The sequence below is a fragment of the Vipera berus genome (assembly GCF_964194415.1).
Source record: "Vipera berus genome assembly, chromosome: 1".
Lineage (NCBI taxonomy): Eukaryota > Metazoa > Chordata > Lepidosauria > Squamata > Viperidae > Vipera > Vipera berus.
The window spans coordinates 84,691,453-84,716,403 of NC_138202.1; the positions used below are offsets into that span (position 1 = coordinate 84,691,453).

The 24,951-nt window shown below is 39.0% G+C and overlaps 1 protein-coding gene across 1 annotated transcript in view; it reads left to right on the top strand.

Moving 5' to 3' along the window:
- Positions 1 to 1,176: 1,176 nt before the first annotated feature.
- The window catches only part of PAMR1 (peptidase domain containing associated with muscle regeneration 1), a 71,548-nt gene continuing 47,773 nt past the window's right edge, over positions 1,177 to 24,951 (top strand). The window contains exons 1-4 of the mRNA XM_081327530.1: positions 1,177 to 1,321; positions 2,940 to 3,068; positions 16,308 to 16,422; positions 17,704 to 17,921. Coding sequence (XP_081183656.1) covers positions 1,192 to 1,321; positions 2,940 to 3,068; positions 16,308 to 16,422; positions 17,704 to 17,921 — 592 coding nt within the window. The 5' untranslated portion in view covers positions 1,177 to 1,191. The remainder of the gene's footprint in view (positions 1,322 to 2,939; positions 3,069 to 16,307; positions 16,423 to 17,703; positions 17,922 to 24,951) is intronic.

Here is a 24,951-nt window from a genome sequence, read left to right on the forward strand (position 1 = left end):
GCTTTCCCATTGACTTTGCTTGTCAGAAGGTTGCAAAAGGTGACCAAATGACCTCAGGACACAGCTACCGTCATAAATATGAGTCAGTGGCCAAGCATCTGAATTTTGAACACATGACCATGGAGATCCTGCAATGGTTGTACAGTAAGTCTGAAAAATTGTCATAAGTCACTTTTTTCAGTGCCATTGTAACTTCAAATGGTCACTAAACAAACAGGTTTAAATCAAGCACTGCTTGTAATCCAATGCGAAGTAGCCCAAATAGCCAAAAGCCAGCTGACCTGATAGTACTTGAAACTCTGCTGAATCCAAATTTCTCTTATCCCAGAAAGAGGGCAGAAACATGATTTTTGGACTGCCCCATTGGATTTTATGTGTTAGAATTTATTTTGGACTTGGGATTATAGCGTAATGACGACTCTGTAATCTAGCTGGGTGTCAATGGTAGAAGACAGATTTGCTTAATAACCCCCATGATTCTCTTACCAGCTTCAATGGTTCACTTAACAACCATGGCAAAAAAAAAAGTAAAATTGGGGATGAGTCACTTAAAAACTGCTTTGCTTAGCAACAGAAATTCCATTTGTGGTGGTAAGTCAAGGACTACCTGTTTTCTGATTTGGAGGGGGAAAAAAACTTCAGGACATAATAAATAGTTAATAAATGAGCCATTGCACAGTGTCTTTTATTCTTAGAAAGTGATATAAATGAAATATGACCTTCTTTTATGAGGGCGCATAATAGGTGACACTAGGGAGCCACGGCTGCCTCTTCCAATGGAATGCTTCTTTTCATGAAATAAAGTGCAGCCATTAAATGCTGGCAATTTAATTGAACAATAGTCCATGCCACTTTCCTAATCAAAGCTCTATATTCCATTTTCCCCCCCCCCTCTTCTTGGATTTTCAACTGGTAGTGCAGCATGGACAGTTCTGACCGAAAAAATGACATGTAATAAAAGAACTGAGTAGCCTCTTCCTAAGGCCTCTATTCCAATTGGCAGACTTTTTCCTTCAGCTTAATTTTATAATAAGAGGAAACATCCCTGCGTAATACATTGCTTGACTTCCAGTTACAAGGATTATCTTCTGCCAATAGGTAAAATTCTTCTTTCTCATATAACTCTCATTTTGTTTTTCTGCAGAGTACACCCTGATCAACGAAAACTGTCCAGGTGCTGAATGGAATATCATGTGTCGGGAGTGCTGTGAATATGATCAGATCAAATGTGTGTGTCCTGGACAGAAAGAAGTAGTAGGATATACTATTCCTTGTTGTAGGAATGAGGACAATGAGTGTGACTCCTGCCTAATTCACCCAGGTGAGTTGATTTACTGTGCTGTTTTGATGTGTCCACCTGTACTCTTTTATTGTTTAATTTACATGCAGTAAAAATGCTTGTAGCTAGGTGGAGCATGCAGCCTGTTTTGTCTGCCAGATTTTGATGATTAATAGTTTTTTTTCCTCCTTAGAGATGGATGGATGCCAATACAAATGCTCACTGTGATGAAAGTTAATGCATATTGTTGCTAGCTTTTTTTTCCTCACACAATAGAAACTCACATTTCAGGATTTTACCATGGATGCTTGGAAGCTCTCCAAAAAGTAAAGTCACCTTTGGCTTCAGTACTACATGGAGGCTACACTTCAGTCTCCAAGGTCTAGTTGGCACACTACCTTCTTTTTAAAAAGAGAATTATTATTGATCTCAAACTCAGCTGAGGAAAGCTTTTAAAATTGAAGATAAAGGATATGAAGAAGCAGTTTGCGAGACTGCAAAGAATATGTATCGATTAGGATTCTGCCTGATTTGAAACTTATTAAGAGGATGTGCTTCGGGCCAAATGGGATTGGCAGTGCAAGATCTCGTTTAAACAGCCTTGTCCTCTTTTAGATTTTTCCAAATGAGCCTAAATAAGTTAAAGCTGCTGTAAGCTTTAATGTTGAGGCATTAAAACAGCTGCATCTTTAATGTGACATATTAGCTCGTATGGTTTCCGGCTCTCGCAGAAGCAACTGGCTTAAAGAAATGTTGCATTTTCATTTCTATGTGCTCCAAAGCACGACTTCTAAATAGTTTTTGAATGACATTCAGCCTTCCTTTTTATTATAAATAAATAAATAATAATAAATTTATGTTGAAATTTGCAAATGACTATGAATAGTCATTTGCTAATGTGTAAAATATATTCTGAACTCTTGTTCATAAATGTTAGGGCAGAAACTAGTACTGAATCCTATCTAACCTTTGGGCCATCATTGGGGCATTACTGAAAATAAAATTCTACTTGAGTTGATTTGAAATATAGGATGTTCAGGAAGTAAATTTCCCTTAAACAAGAGGATCCTCAGGAAAAAGAAGGGAGAGATCAATAGGAGAAAGTCTGGATGCTATAGCTATAGACATCTGTGAGTGATGGGAAGAAATGCCAGGTGAAGAAACATACATTGTGGCATCATAACACAAACTCCATGACTTTAGTATGTGCATCTTACTTTAGAGTATAAACAAGGAAGATGGTGGTTGTGTTGTCGTGTCATCATGTCATCACTTTTTCAGTCATTGTAGACTACAGGAAAATTCATGTTTGTAATTTTTGTATCCAGCCCTCCTAATGGTATTTATATTCTCTCTCTTTATGTTTGGGTGTGTTTGGCTTAGATGAGTGTTTTGCTTGAAAGGACTTTCCCAAGCCACATTTTATACAGCCAAAGTAAAAACATTGGCTGTACGGTCTATAGTTTTCAGCTACCTCTCTGAGACACCCAAATGTAAGCATACGTTGAAAAGGATGTGCAGAGCTGCTCTTAAAAAAAAACACAAGAGCTTGCACGGAAAAACAGGATTGTGAGAGTAATGAATTGTGTACAGCAACCACACAGATACACTGAGTTGTGTAAAGAGTTTACGTAATTAAAGAGTTTTCTTCTTCTTTCAGGTTGCATGATTTTTGAGAACTGTAAGACCTGTCGCAATGGGTCTTGGGGAGGATCACTAGACAACTTCTACATCAAGGGCATTTATTGTGCAGAATGCCGAGCAGGGTGGTATGGAGGCGATTGCATGAGTAAGTATTGGTGAGAGATGTACTCACCACAAGGAGAGTTGATGCTTTGGCTGGGAAAGAAAAAAAAAGTCTTCCTGTAGCTCATCCAGCAATGAGCTGCTAATGTCGAAGCAAAGACCAATTCCTAATCCTTTTCATGACCATTGACACTCAGTTTGAAAATATAAGACAATATAGCCAAAGACATTTTTTTTAGAGGCTGGGAAATGATCTCATACTGGGGCTTTATAGGCCAAAGGTATTTCTCCAATTCCTTTCCCAGTGTCCAGTTCTATTTCCCAGAGCTCTAAGGACTCACAAACGTAGATGGTTATGGACAATGCTTTGTTTTCTATAACCCTTTGCTGCCATCTAATGGTTATCCAAATCTGCACAGCACAGATCGGGTATCCTGGGTTCTGACCCAAGTGCCAAGTATTCTGCAGAATGCAGCCATTGCCAGAAAGAAGGAGGGAGGGAGCTGAAGGAGGCTTTCTAGGCTATCCTACAGTTTGTAGCAGGCAGTTTATAGATCTCTGGTTGATCAGGAAAATGGAAAGTAGAGCACTGTCAGCAGATGAATGTTCTGCCACTCCTTGAAGACTACAGGTGAATAAAAGCTTCTATCAACAACCCACTTACAGGTAACTATTATTACAGTTATATATCATTATCCCTGATTTTTAACTTTTACTGCAGTGTTTTTCCTGATCAAAATAGGTCCTTATGCCTAATCTGAATATTTTTGGGTGGGGAGGGAGAAGTGCTTCCTTAGCAAAAGACAAATTGTTTTGGGTTTGTTTTTTTTTTTGTATATGGGTAGAATCATATATATGATGGGCAATCAGCAGGAATAGTTAACTGAAGAAAATGTAAGGAGAATATTCGTTGTTGGATTTGTGGATAAAAATATACATACAGTATACCTTATATCTGCATTGGCATAAAATTAGACCTTATGGATTGAATGACCAAAGGAAAATATGTTAGTTGAGGAGCACAATCCTTTGCCCATGTCAAGGCCAGGAAATCCTTCTCTTTCTGTTTATTCGCTGCCTTGATCGTCGTACTAAGGTCCATCCTGTAAGTGGCGCACATGAGATTTGCCAGTACAAATAAAAATATAACCAGATTCTTGGGGGCGGGGGAGAATAATTTCTTAAGATAGCTTGTTACAGATTAATGAGAAACCATTGCATGTGCAAAGACTAGTAAGGATAATATGCAAAATTTCATCACTGCAGCCTTTTAAATGTTCTGCCTTTGAATATGGATGCAATACTGAGAGAATGAAATTAGTTCTGATTTAAAAAAAAAAACAACCTGCATTGAATTGTGAGTTTCAGAAATAAGTTGAGCTAAGAGTAGATTGAATATAAATATGTGATTCTTTCACTGCAACCTATATTGTAAAACACTTCATTTCTTTAAAAATATGGTTCCCTTTTCGCTACCAGGAAAGGCACCGTAGGAATAGAGCAGTCCCATACAGAATTGCCAAAAGGTATGCCATTGAATTAAGTGGACCTTAATCTCAATTACTTGTGAATAGAACTGTAAGTGCTAATTGTTATCAATTAAAATAAGGCAATTGTAAATTAAACTTTACAGACTAGCATTTGGTAAAGTAGCAATGAAGGTCTTGGAAAAGTTATCCAGATGTTGTGATGTGGCTATATCTAAAAATATCAGAAACGGACAGGCAATGACTAGGGTCAAATTATCCTATTTTGAACATATGACCCTGCTCTCCTCAGAAGTCAGGGAAAGATGGGAAAGGAAAGAGAAGATGAAGAACAGCAAGGTGGTGGAACATAAATAGAGCAGCTATGTGCACCATTGAAAGATTTGAATGGCCAGATTGAGAGTAGATCACCCTGAGGAAAATCAGTCAAATGCCTATAAATGCAGTCCATTTATACAATCAGTTATTTTCATTTACATATATCTATCATTATCCATCACAAACAGCCAATCATGTAACATAGAAGGCAGATCCATCCTCATATTCTCCTCACTTCTTCCAGAAAGGATGAAAATGAAGAAAGGACAAGAATAGGATAGAGCTGGATTAAGGAACAAGGTTAATGGAAGGAGAGAGAACTGGGCTAACCGCTATATGTAGATAAGTCTTATTATATTATTTTCTGAAAGCAGTATTTTCACATTTGAGGTTATTAATCATTCTTTCTGGGCTACCATCTCGCTATAGCCATTTATTTTTATTTTTTAGTAAAATGTTGAGAATTTCATCTTTGATCACTAGAATAGCTTCAGTTTCTCAAGTGGTTTTCATGAAACCAATTTCAGGCACTGGTGATTGATTGATTAGTTGCTGTTGCCTCTTGTTTTTCTCTGATGATGTGTCTCTAACCAAGTCCTTCAGGTCTTGCAATGATGCACCCATTGCCACTACAATTGTCTCCATTAGGCACTGGTATCTATGCTGTAACTATTGTAATGAAGGCAGATACAATTAGACTCTTTAGTTTGTTAACCAGTAGTTCAGCTACAGCCCTAAATTGTATTAGTTTTTTTAACTGTATATATTATATACTATATTTACCAGCTCCTGCCAGCCTAGCAGTTTGAAAGCATGTAAGTGCAAATAGATAAACTGGTACCACTTCAGTGGGAAGGTGACAGTGATCCATGGTGACATGCTGGCCGCCTTTGGACAGCTCTGGCTCAATGGCCTTGAAACAGAGATGAGCACTGCCCCCTACAGTTAGGCAACAACTAGCAGAGTAAAATCTGCAGGGACTCCATGACTTTTATATTTATTTATTTATTTATTTATTTATTTTATTTTATTGAATTTTTATACCGCCCTTCTCCCGAAGGACTCAGGGCGGTGAACAGGGCATATAAATAGAAATACAAAAGTTAAAAAGGATTAAATTGTTGCCCAAATTAAAACAATCAAAATATAAAAAACATTAAAACCCTAACATTTCCCCCATCAGGCCAGGCCAGCTTGTTCGAATAAATGGGTCTTTAACCCGCGCCGGAAGGAGCGAAGATCCGGTGCCATCCGGAGCTCAACCGGCAGTTGATTCCATAAAGCCGGGGCGCCCACAGAGAAGGCCCTCCCCCTGGGGGCCACCAGCCGGCATTCTCTGACCGGAGGCACCCTGAGGAGGCCCTCTCTGTGGGAACGCACAGGGCGGAGGGGAGTCGGTGCCGGCAGCAGGTGGTCCCCGAGGTATTCCGGACCCATGCCATGTAAGGACTTAAAAACCATCACCAAGACCTTGAACCTCACCCGGAAGACAACTGGTAACCAATGCAGCTCGCGGAGCAAAGGTGTAACATGGGAGTACCGGGAAACTCCCAAGACAACTCTTGCGGCCGCATTCTGTACCTGTTGGAGCCTCCGAGTAGTCTTCAAGGGAAGCCCCATGTAAAGAGCATTGCAATAGTCCAGACGAGAGGTCACGAGCGCATGAGTGACCGTACACAGGGCATCCCGGTCCAGATAGGGCCGCAACTGACGCACCAGGCGAACCTGAGCGAAAGCCCCCCTAGTCACGGCTACTATGTGGTCTTCTAGGGTAAGCCGTGAATCTAGGAGGACTCCCAAGTTGTGAGCCCTATCCACGGGGGGTAAAAACTCACCCCCCCATAGAGAGCGATGGAACATTTTGAATGTCCCGGGATGCCGGAATGTACAGCCACTCAGTCTTGTCAGGGTTGAGCTGAAGTCTGTTCCTCCCCATCCAGACCCGAACCACCTCCAGGCAACGGGACATCACAGCGAGGGCATCACTGGGGTGGTTTGGGGTCGAAATGAAAAGTTGGGTATCATCGGCATATTGATGATACCCAACTCCAAAACCACGAATGATCTCACCCAGCGGTTTCATGTAGATGTTGAACAGGAGAGGCGAGAGGACCGACCCCTGAGGAACTCCACAAACAAGAGACCTAGGGGTCGACCTCTGCCCCCCTGCCAACACCGACTGCGAGCGTCCCAGGAGATAGGAGGAGAACCACCGAAGAACCGTGCCTCCCACTCCCAATCCTCTGAGACGCTGCAGCAGGATACCATGGTCGATGGTATCGAAAGCCGCCGAGAGGTCTAATAGGACTAGGACAGAGGAATATCCCCTGTCCCGGGCCCTCCAGAGATCATTCACCAGAGCGACCAATGCCGTCTCCGTGCTGTACCCGGGCCTGAAACCCGATTGGTATGGGTCTAGATAATCCGCTTCATCCAGGACCAAAGGGAGCTGATGCGCCACCACACTCTCAACAACCTTCGCAAGAAAGCGAAGGTTGGAGACTGGACGAAAGTTGTTTAACACAGCTGGGTCCAAGGCAGGCTTCTTGAGGAGAGGTCTCACCACCACCTCCTTCAAGACGGTGAGGAAATTACCCTCACTCAAAGAAGCAGATATAACTGCCTGGAGCCAGCCTCGTGTCCTCTCCCTAGCTGCATAAACCAGCCAAGAAGGGCACGGGTCCAATAAACATGTGGTGGAGCTCAACCTCCCCATAATCCTGTCCACTTCCTCAGGGGTCACAGAATCAAACTCCTCCCAGATAACGTTGACAAGACCGCCCGTGTCCTGGTCGTCAGACTCTGCCCAGCTGGAGTCCAAACCGTTCCGAATCCGAGCGATTTTATCCGACAGATGTTGACCAAACTCCTCGGCACGACCCTGCAAGGGATCCTCCCTCACCTCCTGATTAAGGAGGGAGCGAGTCACCCTAAACAGGGCGGCCGGGCAATTATCTGCAGACGCGATGAGGGCAGAGAAGTAATTACACCTCGCCGCCCTCATCGCTGCGAGATAAGACCTAATATAGATTCTTAGTCGCAACCGGTCGGATTCGGATCGGCTGGACCTCCACCAGCTCTCTAGGCCCCGTTTCCGACACTTCATCTCCTGGAGCTCCGCGGAGAACCATGGAGCTCGATGGGATCTGCACTGGGTCAGGGGCCGCAAGGGTACAACTCGGTCAAGTGCCTCAGTGGCTGCCCTTTCCCAGGCTTCCACTAAGGCATCCACCGAGTTGTGAGCAACGGAGGCAGGTGGGGATCCCGGCGCTGCCTGGAACCCATCAGGGTCCATTAAGCGCCTAGGGCGGTACCATCTAGTTGGTTCCGCATCCCCACGGCGGGGGGTGGCAAGACGGAAGACCAGCCGCAGGAGGTAGTGATCGGTCCATGACAGGGGCATAATAAATGGAGAGCCCCCACCAAGATCATCAAACCACCGTCCAGATAAAAAAACCAGGTCAAGGGTGTGGCCTCCCTCATGAGTTGGTTCAGAAATTACCTGTGTCAGGTCCATGGCCATCATGGAAGCCATGAACTCCCGAGCTAACTCAGATGACCCTCCCAGGGATGGTAGATTGAAGTCACCCAAAACTATAAGTTTGGGGAACTCAATCACCAACCCGGAGAGGACATCGAGTAGCTCAGGCAGGGCTGCCGCTGTGCGACTAGGTGAAACGTACACCAGCAGCAAGCCCAACTGCGCCCCCGGACCAAACCTCAAAAAGAGAGACTCACACCCGACTATCTGAGGAACGGTGGTCTCCCGCGGACATAACTACCGCCATTCCCCCGCCCCTACCTTGAGCCCGAGGCCGGTGTAGCACTCGGAAACCTGGTGGGCAAAGATCGACCAAAGGGACCCCACCCTCTGGACCCAACCAGGTCTCGGTGATACAAGCCAGGTCCGCATGCTCACCCTCAACCAAATCCCGCACAAGGGGAGCCTTATTAATCACGGACCTGGCATTCAGATACACCAGCCGGAGCTCAGGAGGCTGCACATCCTCGCTGCCAGAACCTCGGGGAAGAAACAGAGGGTCGGAGCGCCTCACCGCTTGTAAGTAGCGGAGACGGCCCTCCCGGTAACGATACGGCCCCCTATATACTAGACCGCCTGGTGTTCCTGTTATAATTAGTCATGAAGTTACTGGTAACATGCTTCAGAATAAGCATAGGCAAATCAAGTTCTGCGTCGTATACGATTACTTAGTATTTCTTTGGTGCCTTGTTCGTTTTGCTCTATACTCAGGCAATTGAATTTTTTTGAAGAAGCCTTCCCTTGCCCCCACCCAATAGCCTCTGTGACAGTGCTCATAAATCATTCTGATGATCTCTTGGAATTGGTGACATGTACCTATGAAATACATTCTTACTGTATTTATGTAACTGCATTTTTTAGTAATCCAGAAGCATTCTAAAAAACTTTAATCCTCAGCATTTTCTTTCCTTTTTACCAAGCTTCTTACTTAAAGTTACAGGTAGCCCTCAGCTATACAACTGTTCATTTAGTGACTATTTGAAGTTACAATGGCACTGAAAAAAGTGACTTACATCCATTTTTCACGCAACAGTTGCAGCATCCCATGGTCATGTGATCAAAATTCAGAAGCGTATTTATGACGGTTTCAGGGTCATGTGATCCCCTTTTGCCACCTTCTGACAAGCAAAGTCAATGGGGAAGCCAGATTCACTTAACAAATGCAGAGTTTCACTTAATCACAGTGGCAAGAAACATTGTAAAATGAGACAAAACTCACTTAACAACTGTCTTGCTTAGCAACATAAATTTTGGGCTTAATTATGATTGTAAGTCAAAGACTATCTTTATTGTCTGTTTTGAAGCGATTGTGTTCAACTTTCATTTTTCACGTATAAATAAATTAAAATGATAAGTTATTATTGCTAATCGGTTCAGCCCTATAAGTACCTCATACTAAACTCGTATACTTTATAAGTGTCCAACTTACTTTTTTGTTTGGGAATAAGCAACTTTCTGCGATGTGCAGAAAAAGAGTAAGTCAGCAAAACATCATAAAAGCAGGAGGAAAGAGAAAAGGAAATCTAATTAAACCTGGTCCATGTAGTACAATTCACTATACTCCCCATATCTACCTTTGCAAATACTGTTGCTTCCCTCATGTTTGTACAGCAATTTTTACACTACCTTTTGTTCTTCAAACTCCCACATTTTCTCCATCCAGCATGCTTGTTTTGGATTCAGTCTTCATTTTATATGACAGCCTTTTCAAGTGAAGGTCTGGACTGGTCACTCACTTTTGTATTCAATCCATATTTCTTAATCATCCATTTATACTGGACCATGTTTTACTGTAAAACCCGTTTGCGCTATATTCAGCTGACTTTAAAGTTTCACCTAACACACTCCACACTCACTTCATTTACAAGTACACTCTTCTACGTAGCAGCTTTTACTTTGTTTAGCTTTTATATCTTGCAACAGCCCCCATACTGGTATTCCTCAAATTACAACCACAAATTGGAATTTGTGGAATACTGGAATTTTGGTCATCAAGCGATGCGATCATTAAACAAGTCATGCGACTGAACCCAATTTGGTGACCATTTTACCATGGTTGTTAAGTGACCATGGTGGTCTTTGCTTGGCAGAAGCTGACTGGAAAGATTGCAAATCACAATCATGTGTCCATAAGATGCTACAGTGTTTGCAAATGGGAGTACCCAAAACACACAAATTACAATCATATGATGGGGGTGGGTGGGCTATGCACGGGTCATAACTTTGAGGATAGGCTCCAAGTCACTTTTTCTGAGGTTGACATAATTTTGAACTATTATTTAAAAAATGGTCTGAGGACTATCTGCATTTCCCAGTTTCTACTGCTTTCTGCCAGCATTTGCACCACAAAGTTTAACATTTGCTGCAAATCCTTTGGGTGTTCAAGTCAACTACGTGGCATTGTCTACATATGAAAATACACATATTTACATTATAAATCAATGCATTTCTAATGTTACTATAAGCATAATTATCCATAAATATATTAAAGAATCAAGGAGATGCTGCACTCTCGTATCTTATTCTCTGTTGAATATTGAATAATTCACCCAACATACCATTTATTCTCAGGCATGTTTTTTTTTTCAATTTATGCTACTCTTACTGCATTCAGGAGCCAGCATTTATATCTAAAGTTCTGGCACTACTTATGTTTAAATCTGTAGTTCTGTCTTGTATGGTCGTTTCTATGGTCATCTGTTTAAGAAGAAAATTATTGGTCATATTTAGAAGCATTTATTAAGTGTATTTAGTATATTTACTGTAATTTTTTCGCCTCAGGCAAAAAAATATGTTCCAGAAAGTTTTGCCATCTTTTTTCCAGACACAAAAAGAACAGTGATGTTGATAGCCTACCAGAATTGATTCCTTTCCACTCTCTCCCCTTCCTAAACACCCCTCCTTCCTCTTTCAAGACAAGACAGGATTTATGTTCAGCATTTAAATTATTCTCAAAACTTCCCAAATCTCTCTCTCTCTCTCTCTCTCTCTCTCTCTCTCTCTCTCTCTCTCTCTCTCTCTCTCTCTCTCTCTCTCTCTCTCTCTCTCTCTCTCTCTCTCTCTCTCTCTCTCTCTCTCTCTCTCAGATTTTGAAATAAAAGTATGTTTCGGTTGGGAGCTGCCTGGCTGATAATATCAAAGGATGGGCAGGTATCGTGTATCCCTCTCATGGATGGATTAGAAACAGGAAAATGACAATCGGATTTGATCATGTATATGTTTCAGGCAGACATGGTTTGTGGCAAATAGGAGCTTGTTTCTCTGGAGCATTCTTTGAATGGCTCTCTCTTTAGCCTTTGGACCACCTGCCTTGTTGGCCAGTCCTACTTCCTTGGCAGAAATGTTCCACAAGTTCAAATTGTACTGTTCTCCAAAGAAAGGTGCATTCAGTATTCCTTGCATGGCTTTGCACCAATTCTTTCTTGCCAACAGCAAGAGAAAGAAAGGAAACAGAAAAGCCCCATTGTGATGGAAAGGGAATGTTCTCAGAGGTGATTCAAGGACCTTGTCAATCCTTCTGAAGAAGATTTCCTGCAGCTTTGTCTCAGGTTGTTTTGAGAGGAGAGCCAGCAACTGTGCTACATTTCCTCTCCCCAGTGTGGGAAGCTACATTAGTTTCCAGCGGATCCTGGCATATCTCAACAGCATCCTAATGACAGTCATGGGGGCAATGTAATTAATTCTCCAGTTTTTCACATCAGGAGCTAAGAAGCCCTGGTGTGGAATGAAGCACTTATGACAGACCCTTATGAGCTTGTTTTGTGCTTTATTGGAGTCTACATAGCTGAGGGTAATTGAGGGTAAACTGGCAAATGATTTGCACTTGTAGGAATGGACAAATCTTAGCAAGGTAGAACCATGTAGGATACAGGAAATACCGAGATAGGATAGTGCAGGGGTAGGCAACCTCGGCTCTTTTATGACTCGTGGACTTCAATTCCCAGAATTCCTGAGCCAGCTTGGCTGGCTCAGGAATTCTGGGAGTTGAAGTCCACGAGTCATAAAAGAGCCAAGGTTGCCTACCACTGGGATAGTGGGTGTGTTACTGAAGAAGATTCAACCACATCACTGTTCATTAGAGGAGCCTCTTACTTGGAGTTTTCTAAATGTGTGTTAAGAATTCACAGAATTTCAATGCAAACACATCTTGAAATGGCACCAGTTCCTCTTAATGACCATGATTCCATAAAAGTTCTCCTGATCAATTATTTTGGAAGGAGCTAAGCAAGAATGCTATTGTGTTACAGTTATTACCAGCCAATACCAAAATAATAGTTTTACATTCTGTACCATCTTTGGGCTCCTTGTATGGTTTGTTTGTTTGTGTATTAGAACTTAAGACTGGAAAAAAAAACCTGTGCCATTCCTTTTGTCATTTTTGCCACAGAAAATTCATGTAAGCAATTACTTTTGGTGGGGAAAGCAAGAAACGTGCTATTGTGGTTGGTTGTAGACTGACAGAGGTTTTGGCATTTTTATCTATCTATTGTGTCCTTCCCAAGGACCTGGGATAGGCAGATGTTGTTTAACAGTGTTAAGGTGTCATTGCAGGATGTTAAGCTCTTCCAAGCAAAGCTGCCTTTTGCAATTGGACAGATAGAAATATTGCTAATGTGCAAATTTTCTAAGTGCCCTGTAAGATTTTTTGGTATGTCACCCAGTGTGCTGATAACCAGTGGGACCATGGGGTGTTTGTGCTATACAGTTAATCCTTGACTTACAGCAATTCACTTAGTGACTGTTTGAAGTTACAACTGCACTGCAAAAAGTAACTTATGACCATTTTTCACACTTATGACCATTGCACACTTATGGTCATGGAGATGCTTGACAACCAACTCACATTTATGACAGTTGCAGTGTCCCAGGGTCATGGGATCTTCTTTTGCAACATTCTGACAAGTAAAGTCAATGGGCAAACCAGATTCCCCAGTAACAACTGCGTTACTAATTTAACAACTGCACTGATTCATTTAACAAATGTGGCAAGAAAAGTAAAAAATGGGGCAAAATTCACTTAACAAATTTCTCACTTAGTAACATAAATTTTGGGCTCAGTTGTGGTTGTAAATTGAGGACTACCTGTATAATCTTTCAGCTTCAGTTTTCAGGTCATGATACTTTGCTGTCTTCTCCAATTCTTTGTCTTCTACTATTCCCTGGTATTGTTACAGCAATTATCCACACTTTCTTCTTTTCAACCACAGTTTAATCTGGTGTGTTATATGTCAAGATTTGTGCCACTTATTAACCAGTTGCTGATGTCTCTTTTATTCAATGCTTCATTTAGTTGCTTAGTCATGTAAATAATGCAATTCATTATTTCCAGGAAATGTCTAGTTTTTACTCATGTTCATTCAATTTTTAACCATTTCTGCTGTTATTATTAGTTCTTCCATTCAATTTTTAACTCAGTTCATCTTCAAATTCTGTTATCCATCCAGTTCTTTTATTATAATACGTTTAAGTTTCCCATTGATCTTTCCAAAACTGGATTGCTTTCTTTTTGCTTGATTTTCCATTGTCAGAATTCCTATTGCTATTTATATGTTGGCAGAATTTATTTATTTATTTATTTATTTGTTTGTTTGTTTATTTATTTATTTATTTATTTATTTATTTATTTATTTATTTAGATTTTTATCTAGATTTTTAGAATCACTTTTGATCTGATTGAAATACCTGATTTTGCTTAATTTGTGCCTTGTATCATTGTGCCCAGCTATTGCTTTTATTTGTTGCTTTATTTCCAGAGCTTATTTTTTAAGTTAAGCCATTTTTTAAAATTGGGCTTGCCTTGATCCACACTTCCTTCCCTTTTTTGCCTTTCATGTTCTTTAAGTTATTCACATCTGATCTTAATTTCTTTATCTTGGTCTCCAGTCAGATCTTCCATTTTGGGATTGAATATGATTTTGCATTTGGATTTCTAATTTTAATGCGTAGTTCTTCTGTTACCACCACTGCTGTACTATGGGCAAGCTGATAGTTTGGTCCAATAGTTGTTGTTTTAATCCTTGCACATTCTTCATTATCAGTGCCAGGTCTTTTTTGGATGCTATTTTCAATGCTGGCAGTCTTTGTCTTTCTACCAGTAATTCTGCATAACCATAATTTTCTTGTAGGAAATATTTCCTAGCAGAACAATTAATCAGTGGAACAACTTGCCTCCAGAAGTTGTCGGTGCTCCAATACTGGAGATTTTTAAATAGAGATTGGACAACCATTTGTCACAAATGGTATAGGGCAGGCATGTCAAACTGCTAGCTGGCTGGCCAGATGCGTCATGCCAAAACCATACCCATCCCATTGCCGGCAATGGGGAAAAAGGTCAAGATACATCATGTGACGTCACATGATGTCGCGAGTTTGACATGCCTGGTATAGGGTTTCCTGCGTGAGCGGGTGTTGGACTAGAAGACCTCCAAGATCCCTTCCAACTATGTTTTTCTGTTATTCTTGATGAGGAGTCAGTTCATAGGTTGTTTCAATGTTGGGCTTCCCTTGTTCTGTTATTATTATTTCTTCTAAGTTATCATTTCTGTAGTTCAAATTAGATGTTTCCTCTACATTTCCAATTGTTGTTATCCACATTTTTTCTGTTATTCTACTATTGTTTTCTGGGTCTTCCATTTTCACTATTTTTCTGAATCTCTTCCAGTTTTGCATCCCTGACTGTGTTACTTCTGTTAATGAATCTTCTCTTATCTGCTAATTGTTGTTTAGTGACACTTAAGTCTGGATAAATTGTTTTCCACAGTTCAAATATTTACTTTAAGTAGCACCACTTTGGTGGTTCTGATTTATTATAGCAGGCCTTAATGCTGCAATTTTTAAACAAGGTATACTTTTGTCTTGTCTATGGCTATTGTTCTTCCAAAAAGACTAAGCCCTGGTTACCAGCTCCTAAGCCACATTGCCCACTTGTCAAAAGCTGCCCAGGAACTTGAATATCTAATATGATGAATGTGTGTTGATCAATCTGGTATGGTATTTTTTTCCTATTTCTCACCCTGGATTGGTGAGATACACTTAATCTGGTTCTTCCACTAAGACCTGTTTCGCATGGGTGACCATTCTGTTAGTATGGATTATGATCAGCATAGCTCTCAAACTCATCAGAGCACCATATGCCCCTCCCCCACACCAAAGGACTACTCTTGGAAGGATTATTATGTACACAACAATGTGAAATCACATTCTCCAGCTCTTTAGCTGGTGTTGGCCTTCATTTGCATTGAGTTTTTCCCAAGAACCTAAGATATCATCATGTATTGGTGTAGTATACGTACAAATCCAAGCAGATGTAACTGACAGATGGAAATTAGCAGAAGATATACAGTACCTGTCCCATTTCTTCCCATTTCCAGTTGACCTAAGCCAAATGGGGCCAGTCAGTGGGACAAACTGAGATGTACACACCAAAAAACAAAAAAACAAAAAGCAAACCCATGGTATTTGAAATGTGGAAGATTACTTGCAATTCTGTGCAGAGCTCACAGGAGCAAAACAGTGGTTATGCTTTTTTATGAGCTTTTCTTCGGAAGAACCTACAATGTACCCATGTTTGTAGGGTGAGTGTAGTAGTGACATCATTGCCTTGCAATGAATGGGCTCACTGAGCAATAGTTGTGCTTTGAACAGCGACCTGGAACAAGCTTGAGGGTTGACTGAGTTTTCTTTAGTTTCATATAGCCATGATGGACAGGCCAAGAATCTGCTGTGAAGTTTTGAAAATTCCATGCAGGCAATAATAGGCTCTTTATAGGATATCTTGTATGTCTTGTGGTTGGCTAGGTTGGAAAAACGTGCTCAGGCTACATTCGTACCTAAAAAGAAGATTTTCTAATGTGCACATGACCAATAACTTGTCTTTTGGCATTGTTCCTGAGATAATTTTTTTATAAATATGTGAATTTTTCCCCCTTCCCTTTAGGGTGTGGACAGGTTCTCAAAGCTTCCAAAGGTCAGATTTTATTGGAGAGCTATCCGCTGAATGCCCAGTGCGAATGGGTTATACATGCCAAACCTGGATTTGTGGTTGAATTAAGGTAGGATGTTAATATACTGAGTTTTCTTTTCATATTTGTGGAGAAAGATGTGTTGAGGCATCAGTCTAATATTTCAAACCTGACACCAAGGAATTTTTGCTGCCTCCTCCCCAGAGCCATTATTTTCAATCATGGAATACAAAATATTTAAATAAATAAATGCCTGTCTTTGAATTTCTGCATCAGTTTAAAAACATTAAAAATAAATGCAACGGGTCCATCTTTATTAATGGAAGATCATTCCATGGATGAACTGGAAACTGTTCTGTACCAGCCTGCTACCGGCCCTGCAGAAAAGGCAGGGACAACCCCTTTTACAAGAAGGCAAGAGGCTGGAACTAAGCCTGCCAAATTTATGGATACAAAAGCAAACAGAACAAGACATGAACCATGAAACAGGAGCTATTCAAGCGGTTGCCTTCAGCAAACCAGCCCTCCCATGCATTCCCCTTTTATACAGTTCAGGGCGTGGCTTCTCTCTGCCTCCTTCCGAGGTGCCCCATTGCCGTCCTCTGTTTACTCCTGATTGACTGCCTCCTGCGTCGGGCGTCCTTGAACAGGGCCAGCTGTGGGTCATCTTCATCCACGCTGTCAGGCTCACACAGCTGGGTCTGCGTCGTGAGCAGGTGGGAGGGGCCTGGCTGAGGGCTCTGTGGAGCCTCAATATTATTCTCAGCAAGCTCTTCAACACCCCCCCCTCCTCTGAGTCATCCGACCCAACTGCCGAACCCACAGGCTGACCCTGAATCACAACAGAAACTTCTTCATGAAGGTATATGCTCTGCTATTGAAGCATTATTTCTCTACATTTCTATGGAGATTCCCAGTCATGGTTGTCCCAAAGGTGCTTTTTCAAAAGGCAACTGCACTTTCCTTGTTTTCCTTGAAGGTGTTTCACTTCTCATTCAAAAAGCTTCTTGGATGAGAAGTGAAATATCTCCGAGGAAAACGAAGGAAGTCCAGATGCCTTTTGAAAGAAGCACCTTGGGGATTTTTTCCTCTACATTCTCCTCCAGTCTCAAAATGAGTCTTCCTGAGGTCAGGAATTATGAGGAAGTCTGGAAGAGGGTTGTTCGTATTATAGAAGCTTCCTACAGACTTGAATGAACGTTGGTAGTACAGTAATTTTACTTATTAACTCTGTTTTATGTAATTGCAAAAATGCAGGTGAAAAACCTGCACAGAAGCAAAGTAGAAATTCAGTGTTATAGAACAAATAGTACAGACATATAAATTTGGCGTCTGAATTTGTCTCATTCTGTCTCTTTCTCTCCGGTCAAGGTTTGCTATGCTGAGTCTAGAGTTTGACTACATGTGTCAGTACGATTATGTGGAAGTCCGTGATGGGGACAGTGTGGACAGCAAGTTAATTAAACGCTTTTGTGGCAATGACAGGCCTCTCCCAATACGAAGCACTGGCTCCTCCCTTCATGTCCTTTTTCATTCAGATGGTTCCAAAAATTTTGATGGATTTCATGCAGTTTTTGAAGAAATCACAGGTAAGAAGCATGTCATAGAAGATACTTTTAACTAAAATAGCTTGATCTTAGAATCTGTTTCACTTTTTAATGCTATTGAAATACTTTATATTGAAATCCTGATATGAAAGCAAGCTCAATTACAATTGCAAAAATTGTGATCCATGGCTGATTTTATCTACCATCAACCCAATTTTTCTAGTGGGTTTTTTTTCATAACCAATTCTTGGAAGCTACAAACATGCATTCTTTTTTATTATTAAAGAGTTTTAAAGTTTTACAACACATGTTAAAATATAAACATAACATACATTATCCAATACATTTAAAACATAACCCCAATTCCCCTCCCTACCCCTCCCCCCCCGACTTCCCAGAGCTGAATACAGGGTATTGCCTTTAACAAACTTAAACTAAAATATGCTAAATAACTATAATTAAACTTCAAGTCCTATCGCACTTTAACTCCCTTAAACATAACTAAATAATAACACGTCTTATAATTCTAATAATAATTATACTCATACTCATACATATGCTAAATGAAACTTTTTAGTCCCATATTTATTCTGTATATAATCAATCCATCTTCTCCACTCCAGTATATATCTCTGTTGCGATTGTTCTTTCAAATATGCTGAGATTTTTGCCATTTCTGCCAAGTTTGAAACTTTCAAAGTCCATTCTTCTATAGTAGGCAGTTCCTCCTTCTTCCAATATTGAGATACCAAAAGTCTTGCTGCCATTATTAAATGCAACATCAATTTAGTCTCTATCATTGTACAATCTGTAATAATACCCAACAAAAATAACTGTGGAGAAAACCTTATCTTTTTCTTAAATATCTTCTGCATATTCCACCAAATTTTAATCCAAAAAGCTTTAACCTTTTTACAAGTCCACCATATATGATAATATATTGCATCATCACAACCACACCTCCAACATTTAGGCTGATAATTTGGATACATACATGCTAATTTTTTAGGATCTAAATGCCATCTATAAAACATTTTATAAAAGTTCTCTCTTAAGTTTTGTGCCTGTGTAAATTTTACATTTCTGACCCAGATTTTTTCCCAAGTATCCATCGTAATTGGCTCTTGAATATTCTGGGCCCATTTTATCATACAATCTTTAACAAGTTCTGTTTCAGAATCTATTTCTATCAATGCATTATATATCCTTTTTATATGCGCTTGACTTTGATCTCTAATTTGTTTTACCAAATTTACATCTGATATCGAGATGCCAATTTTCTGATCTTCTTTCCATCTAGCTTGTATCTGGCCATACTGAAACCAAGTTTGTACTATTTTTTCCTCCTTTAAAATGTTAAATGGCTTTAATTGCCATACATTCCTTTCCAGTCTAAGGATTTCTTTATATGTAGTCACATCATGTTTAAATCCCACATTTATATTTTCTATCGCATGTTTAGGTATTGCCCAAATTGGTATTTTTTTTATTAAAGAGTTTTACAAAAACAAAATTTTACAATATATCCCCAAATCCCTCCCACCCCAAACCCACCCACTTCCCCCCCCCACTTCCCAGAGCTAAATACAGGATTATAGTTACAATAATCATATTCTAAATAAAAATTATGCATAATATACAATTAACCAAATTCATAATGCGCTTTAACTCTCTTTTAACATAACTACAAACAACGTACCAATAACAATATCCCACTAAATCTACTCATAAGCTAAATGGTACTTTTTGGTCCCATATTTGTTTTGAATATAATTTATCCATCTCCTCCAAACTGAAATATATCTTTCCTGTGAATGATCCTTCAGATAAGCAGAAATCTTAGACATTTCTGCAAGATTCGAAACTTTAAACACCTATTCTTCTACAGTGGGCAAACTATCCTTCTTCCAATATTGTCCCACCAGTAACCGTGCTGCCGTTATCATGTTCAACATCAAGTTAGTTTCTTTAACATCACAATCTACAACAATGCCCAATAAAAACAATTGCGGGGAGAACTTTATCTTTCTCTTAAAAATCTTTTGAATGTTCCACCAAATTTTAATCCAAAAAGTTTTTATATTTCTACAAGTCCACCACATGTGAAAATAGGTAGCTTCTAAACTACCACACCTCCAGCATTTAGACTGTACATTAGGATACATATTGGACAGCTTCTTGGGATCCAGATGCCATCTATAAAACATTTTATAAAAATTTTCTCTTAAATTTTGAGCCTGGGTAAATTTAACATTTCTGACCCAAATTATCTCCCAGGTGTCCAGCGAAATTGGTTCCTGAATATTTTGTGCCCACTTTATCATGCAGTCTTTAACCAGTTCCGTTTCCGAATCCAATTCAATTAAAGCATTATATATCCTCTTTATATGTGCACAATTTGAATCTCTAATTTGCTTTACTAAATTTTGATCTGTAGTTGTGATGCCAACCTTTTGATCTGACTTCCACCTAGCTTTCAATTGGGTATATTGAAACCAAGAGTAACTTATGTTTTCTTGTCTTAACTCCTCTACTGGTTTAAGTTGCCAATCATTCCCTTGCAATCTAAGTAGTTCCTTATAAGAAACCATATCCATACTCACTCCCATAGATACGCCCTCTATCGTGTGTCCAGGAATTCCCCAAATCGGTATTTTATAATTTAACTTATAATAATACTTTTTCCAGACACGCAATAAAGCACTTCTAAGAATATGGGATTTAAAAGCCCTGTCTACCTTCTTATCATAAAGCAAGTTATGCATGCCATCCATATACCAAATCCCATCCCTCAAGATGAAGTATTCTCTTGTTAGTTAGATTAAGCCAATCACTAACCCAGGTCAAGGCAACCGCATCATAATACAATTTCAAATTCGGCTCCTTGAGTCCCCCTCTTTCCCTGGCATCTTGTAAAATCTTGAATTTAACTCTTGGTTTTTTCCCCGCCCAAATAAATTGGTATTTTATAACTTAACTTATATCGATATTTTTTTCCAAACTCGCAACAGGGCATACCTTAATATATGTGTCTTAAAAACATTATCCACCTTTTTATCATACAATAAATAAGCATGCCAGCCATATAACAAATCACACCCCTCAATATTCAATAATCTCCCTTCTGTTAAATTAAACCAATTACTAATTGATGATAAAGCCGCAGCCTCATAATATAATTTAAGATTGGGCACTTTAAGACCACCTCTTTCACGTATATCTTGCATTATCTTAAATTTAACTCTCGGTCCTTTGCCTGCCCAAATAAATTTATTAATACCTCTCTGCCATTCCTCCAAATTTGAATCTTTTTTAAGTATAGGAATCATTTGAAACAAAAATAAAAATTTTGGCAAAACATTCATTTTTACTGCTGCAATTCTTCCCAATAAAGACAATTGTAATTTTCTACAGCTATCTAATTCTTTTTGTATTTTTAACCATAACAATTCATAATTATTTTTATACAATTTCACATTTGAAGCTGAAAGATATACCCCCAAATATTTAATCTTTTTAACTATTTCAAATCCAGTTAATTCTCCTAAAACCTCCTTTTGTTCTGTAGTCATATTTTTAGACAATATTTTAGTTTTTTGCCTATTCACCTTAAATCCAGAAACTTGACCATATTGCAAAATTATTTCCATTAAATCTACGACTGATTGAGTCAGTTGACTTAATGTAATAACCACGTCATCCACAAACGCTCTCAATCTATAATCTTGATCTTTTATTTTAATTCCCTTTATTTTCTTTGAATCACGTATCTTAATCAATAATGTTTCCAGTGTTAAAACAAACAGCAATGGCGGCAATGGACATCCCTGTCTCGTACCCTTTTCAATTTTACAAGCTTCTGTTAAACTACCATTAATTATTATTTGAGCTGTTTATTTTTGATAAATTGATCTAGTAGGTTGTAGAAACTTATCACCAAACTCCATCTTCTCTAAAACTTTAAATAAAAATTACCAATTCAATTGATCGAACGCTTTTTCAGAGTCCAAAAAGATCAAAGCTACCGGAACTTGATTATTTCTTTCCAAATATTCCAATAAGTTTACAATATGTCTCACATTATTTTTCATTTGCCTACCACTTATAAATCCTGTTTGATCAGTATAAATCATTTGTTGCATGACCTTCATTAATCTATTTGCTAAAATCTTTGCAAATATCTTATAATCATTATTTAAAAGCGATATAGGTCTATAGTTTTTTGATTGAGTAAGGTCTTGATGTTCCTTTGGAATCAACGTTATAAATGCTGTTTTCCATGATGGAGGCACTTCTCCACCAGATTGAATTGTTCTAAAAAGTTCTTTTAAAGGTTCCACCATTTCTAACTGTAAATTTTTATAATAAATAGCTGTTAAGCCATCCGTACCAGGTGCCTTACCCACTTTTAATTGTTTAATTGCTAAAATAATTTCTTCAGCAGTTATCAACTGATTCAACCCTTCCCATTGCTCTTGTCTAAGTACCGGGATATTCACTTCTTGTAAATAACTATCTATATCTAAGCCTTGAATTATATCCCTAGCATACAATTTAGAGTAAAATTCTACAAAAGCTTTTTTAATAAGATTTTGCTGAAATACTTCTTTACCCTTATATTCTATCTTATCTATATTACGAGATCTTTGTTTTTTCCTTAATAAATAAGCTAGCCACCTACCTGGTTTATTAGCATTGTTAAAAGTATTATGTTTAACATATCGTAAATTAGTTGCCACTTGATCTACCATCAACATATCAAACTGTCCTCTTAACAAATTAATTGCTTCTCTCAGCCTCTTATCAGATGGGTTCAAAATAAAAGCTTTCTCTTTCATCTTTATTTCCTCTTCCATTTCTTTACGCTTATGTTCCATTCTACGTCTGTTTATTATTCAAATATATTAACACTCCTCTCATATAAGCTTTACTTGCGTCCCAAACCATTTCAATGGGAGTACCCTTATACATATTCATAATAAAAAATTCTCTCATCTGCTTTTTACATTCTTCCACATTCTCTTCATATCTAAATAAATTTTCATTTAACCTCCATGACCTTCTATCCCCCTTCCCCTTCTCCAATTCCATCCATACTGGACTGTGGTGTGATAAAATTCTTGGGCATATCTTAATCTTCTTAACCCTAGAAAAAAAATCATTAGTGGTTAATATAAAATCAATCCTAGAAAAAGATTGATGTCTATCAGAAAAAAAAGTAAAATCCTTTTCATCCAGATTGCGATCTCTCCAAACATCTCTCAACTCCAAATCATCTTTCAAGTCAAAAAAGGATTTAGGCAATCTAGCATGATTTGGAGTAGTTTTAAAAAGCCCTTTTTTATCTTTCTGTGTATCGATCACTCCATTCCAATCTTCCGTTAAAATACATGATTTATAATCCCATTGAGTTATTTTATCATGTAAAAATTTGTAAAATTCTCCTTGCTGTTGATTAGGTGCATATATTCCAATTAAAAGTATTTTCTTCCCTTCTATTAAAAGTTCAATTATAATATACCTTCCTTGTTTATCTGTTTCAATTAATTTGGCTGTTAAATCCTTCTTCACATAAATAACTACACCATTTTTCTTCTCTGGAGCAGATGCAATAAATTGTATGCCCAGTCTAGAATTTGTCAAATATTTTTGATCAGATACACGAATATGCATTTCTTGCAAACATATAACATCATTTTTAAATTGTTTCAGGTACTGAAATATTTTCTTTCTCTTTTGTGGTGAATTTAAGCTGTTAACATTCCAGGTTAGAAACTTTGTCGCCATCTTTTGCGACTTGAAGCTTTTGGAGCGTATCTTGCAGATCCACAAGCATCTGCCTCTTGGGTCTCGCTCTTCCCACTGCTTCACTAAGAGTAGATTCTTGAGTTATAGTTGTAAGATGTTGTTTCTGTTGCTGTTGTTGTTGTTGTTGCTCCTTCCATCTAGATGCAGCCCGTGTCACTCTTTGGGTCTTTAATTCTTCTAATAAAACCAAAGGGTGCGCAGTTTCCAAATTTTGCTGTGTTTCCTTTGGAACCAGCGAGGTGATTTCTTCACCTCGTTGTATGCCTTCTGCCTGTGACTGTCGCATTCCTTCTTCCTTTCCTCTTTTAACTTCTGGAGATGGTGGTGAACCTGCTTTCAATACATTAGAATAAAAATCTCGTGCCTTCAGAACTGTATTAAGACGGTATCTAGTACCAGCATAATTCACCACTATCCCAGTTGGTATCTCCCATCTGAACTGAAGCTGTTGTCTTTTTAATTCATCTGCCAAAAAAACAAAGTCTTTTCTTTTTCTTAAAATTCTTGGGGGAATTTCTTTCAGAATCAAAACCTCTTGATCAGCCACTTTAAATCTATTACTGTAAAAAGCTTGAATGATTGCATTTCTGATCTTTCTCTTTGTGAAATACACAACCACATCTCTTGCCAGTTTCCTTTGCCTAGCAATCCAAGAATTAACACAAAATATTTTGTCTATCTCCGTTATAAAATCTTCTGGTTGAAATCCCGAAATAGGCGCCAGAGCATCCACCACTATCTCTTCCAAATTTTCTTGTGGATTTTCCTTCAAACCTCATATCTGCAAGACAAACTCCATGTCTCTATATTGTATCATAACCACCTCATCATCAATTTTATACATTTTATTCTCAGCTTCACACATTTTAGCCTCCAATATCAGATTATTTTGATTAACTTCTTCCACATGTTCGTCCAGACTCTCAATACAACCTGAGAGCCCCTGAAATGCCAGCAAAATATCCTCCCGTATTTCCTTATTTCTTTCATTGATAAGCTCAAATATTTGTTCCGATTGAAGTTTTAAGGCATCTTGTAGATCTTTTAATGTCAATGTAGGTGCAGTGGCTGCAGGGGGCGGCATCAAAGACTGAAGTCCAGATTATTGAACTGACGATGCCCCCGCACTTTTAGGAACGGGAAATCTCTTAGAAGCCATTTTTAACACTCAGTTAACTTTTGTTTCGCACTTTCACTTTTCCACCCCAATTGCAACTTTGTTGCTTAACTATTCAGTATCCAAGTCTTTTAAATCACCTAAGCA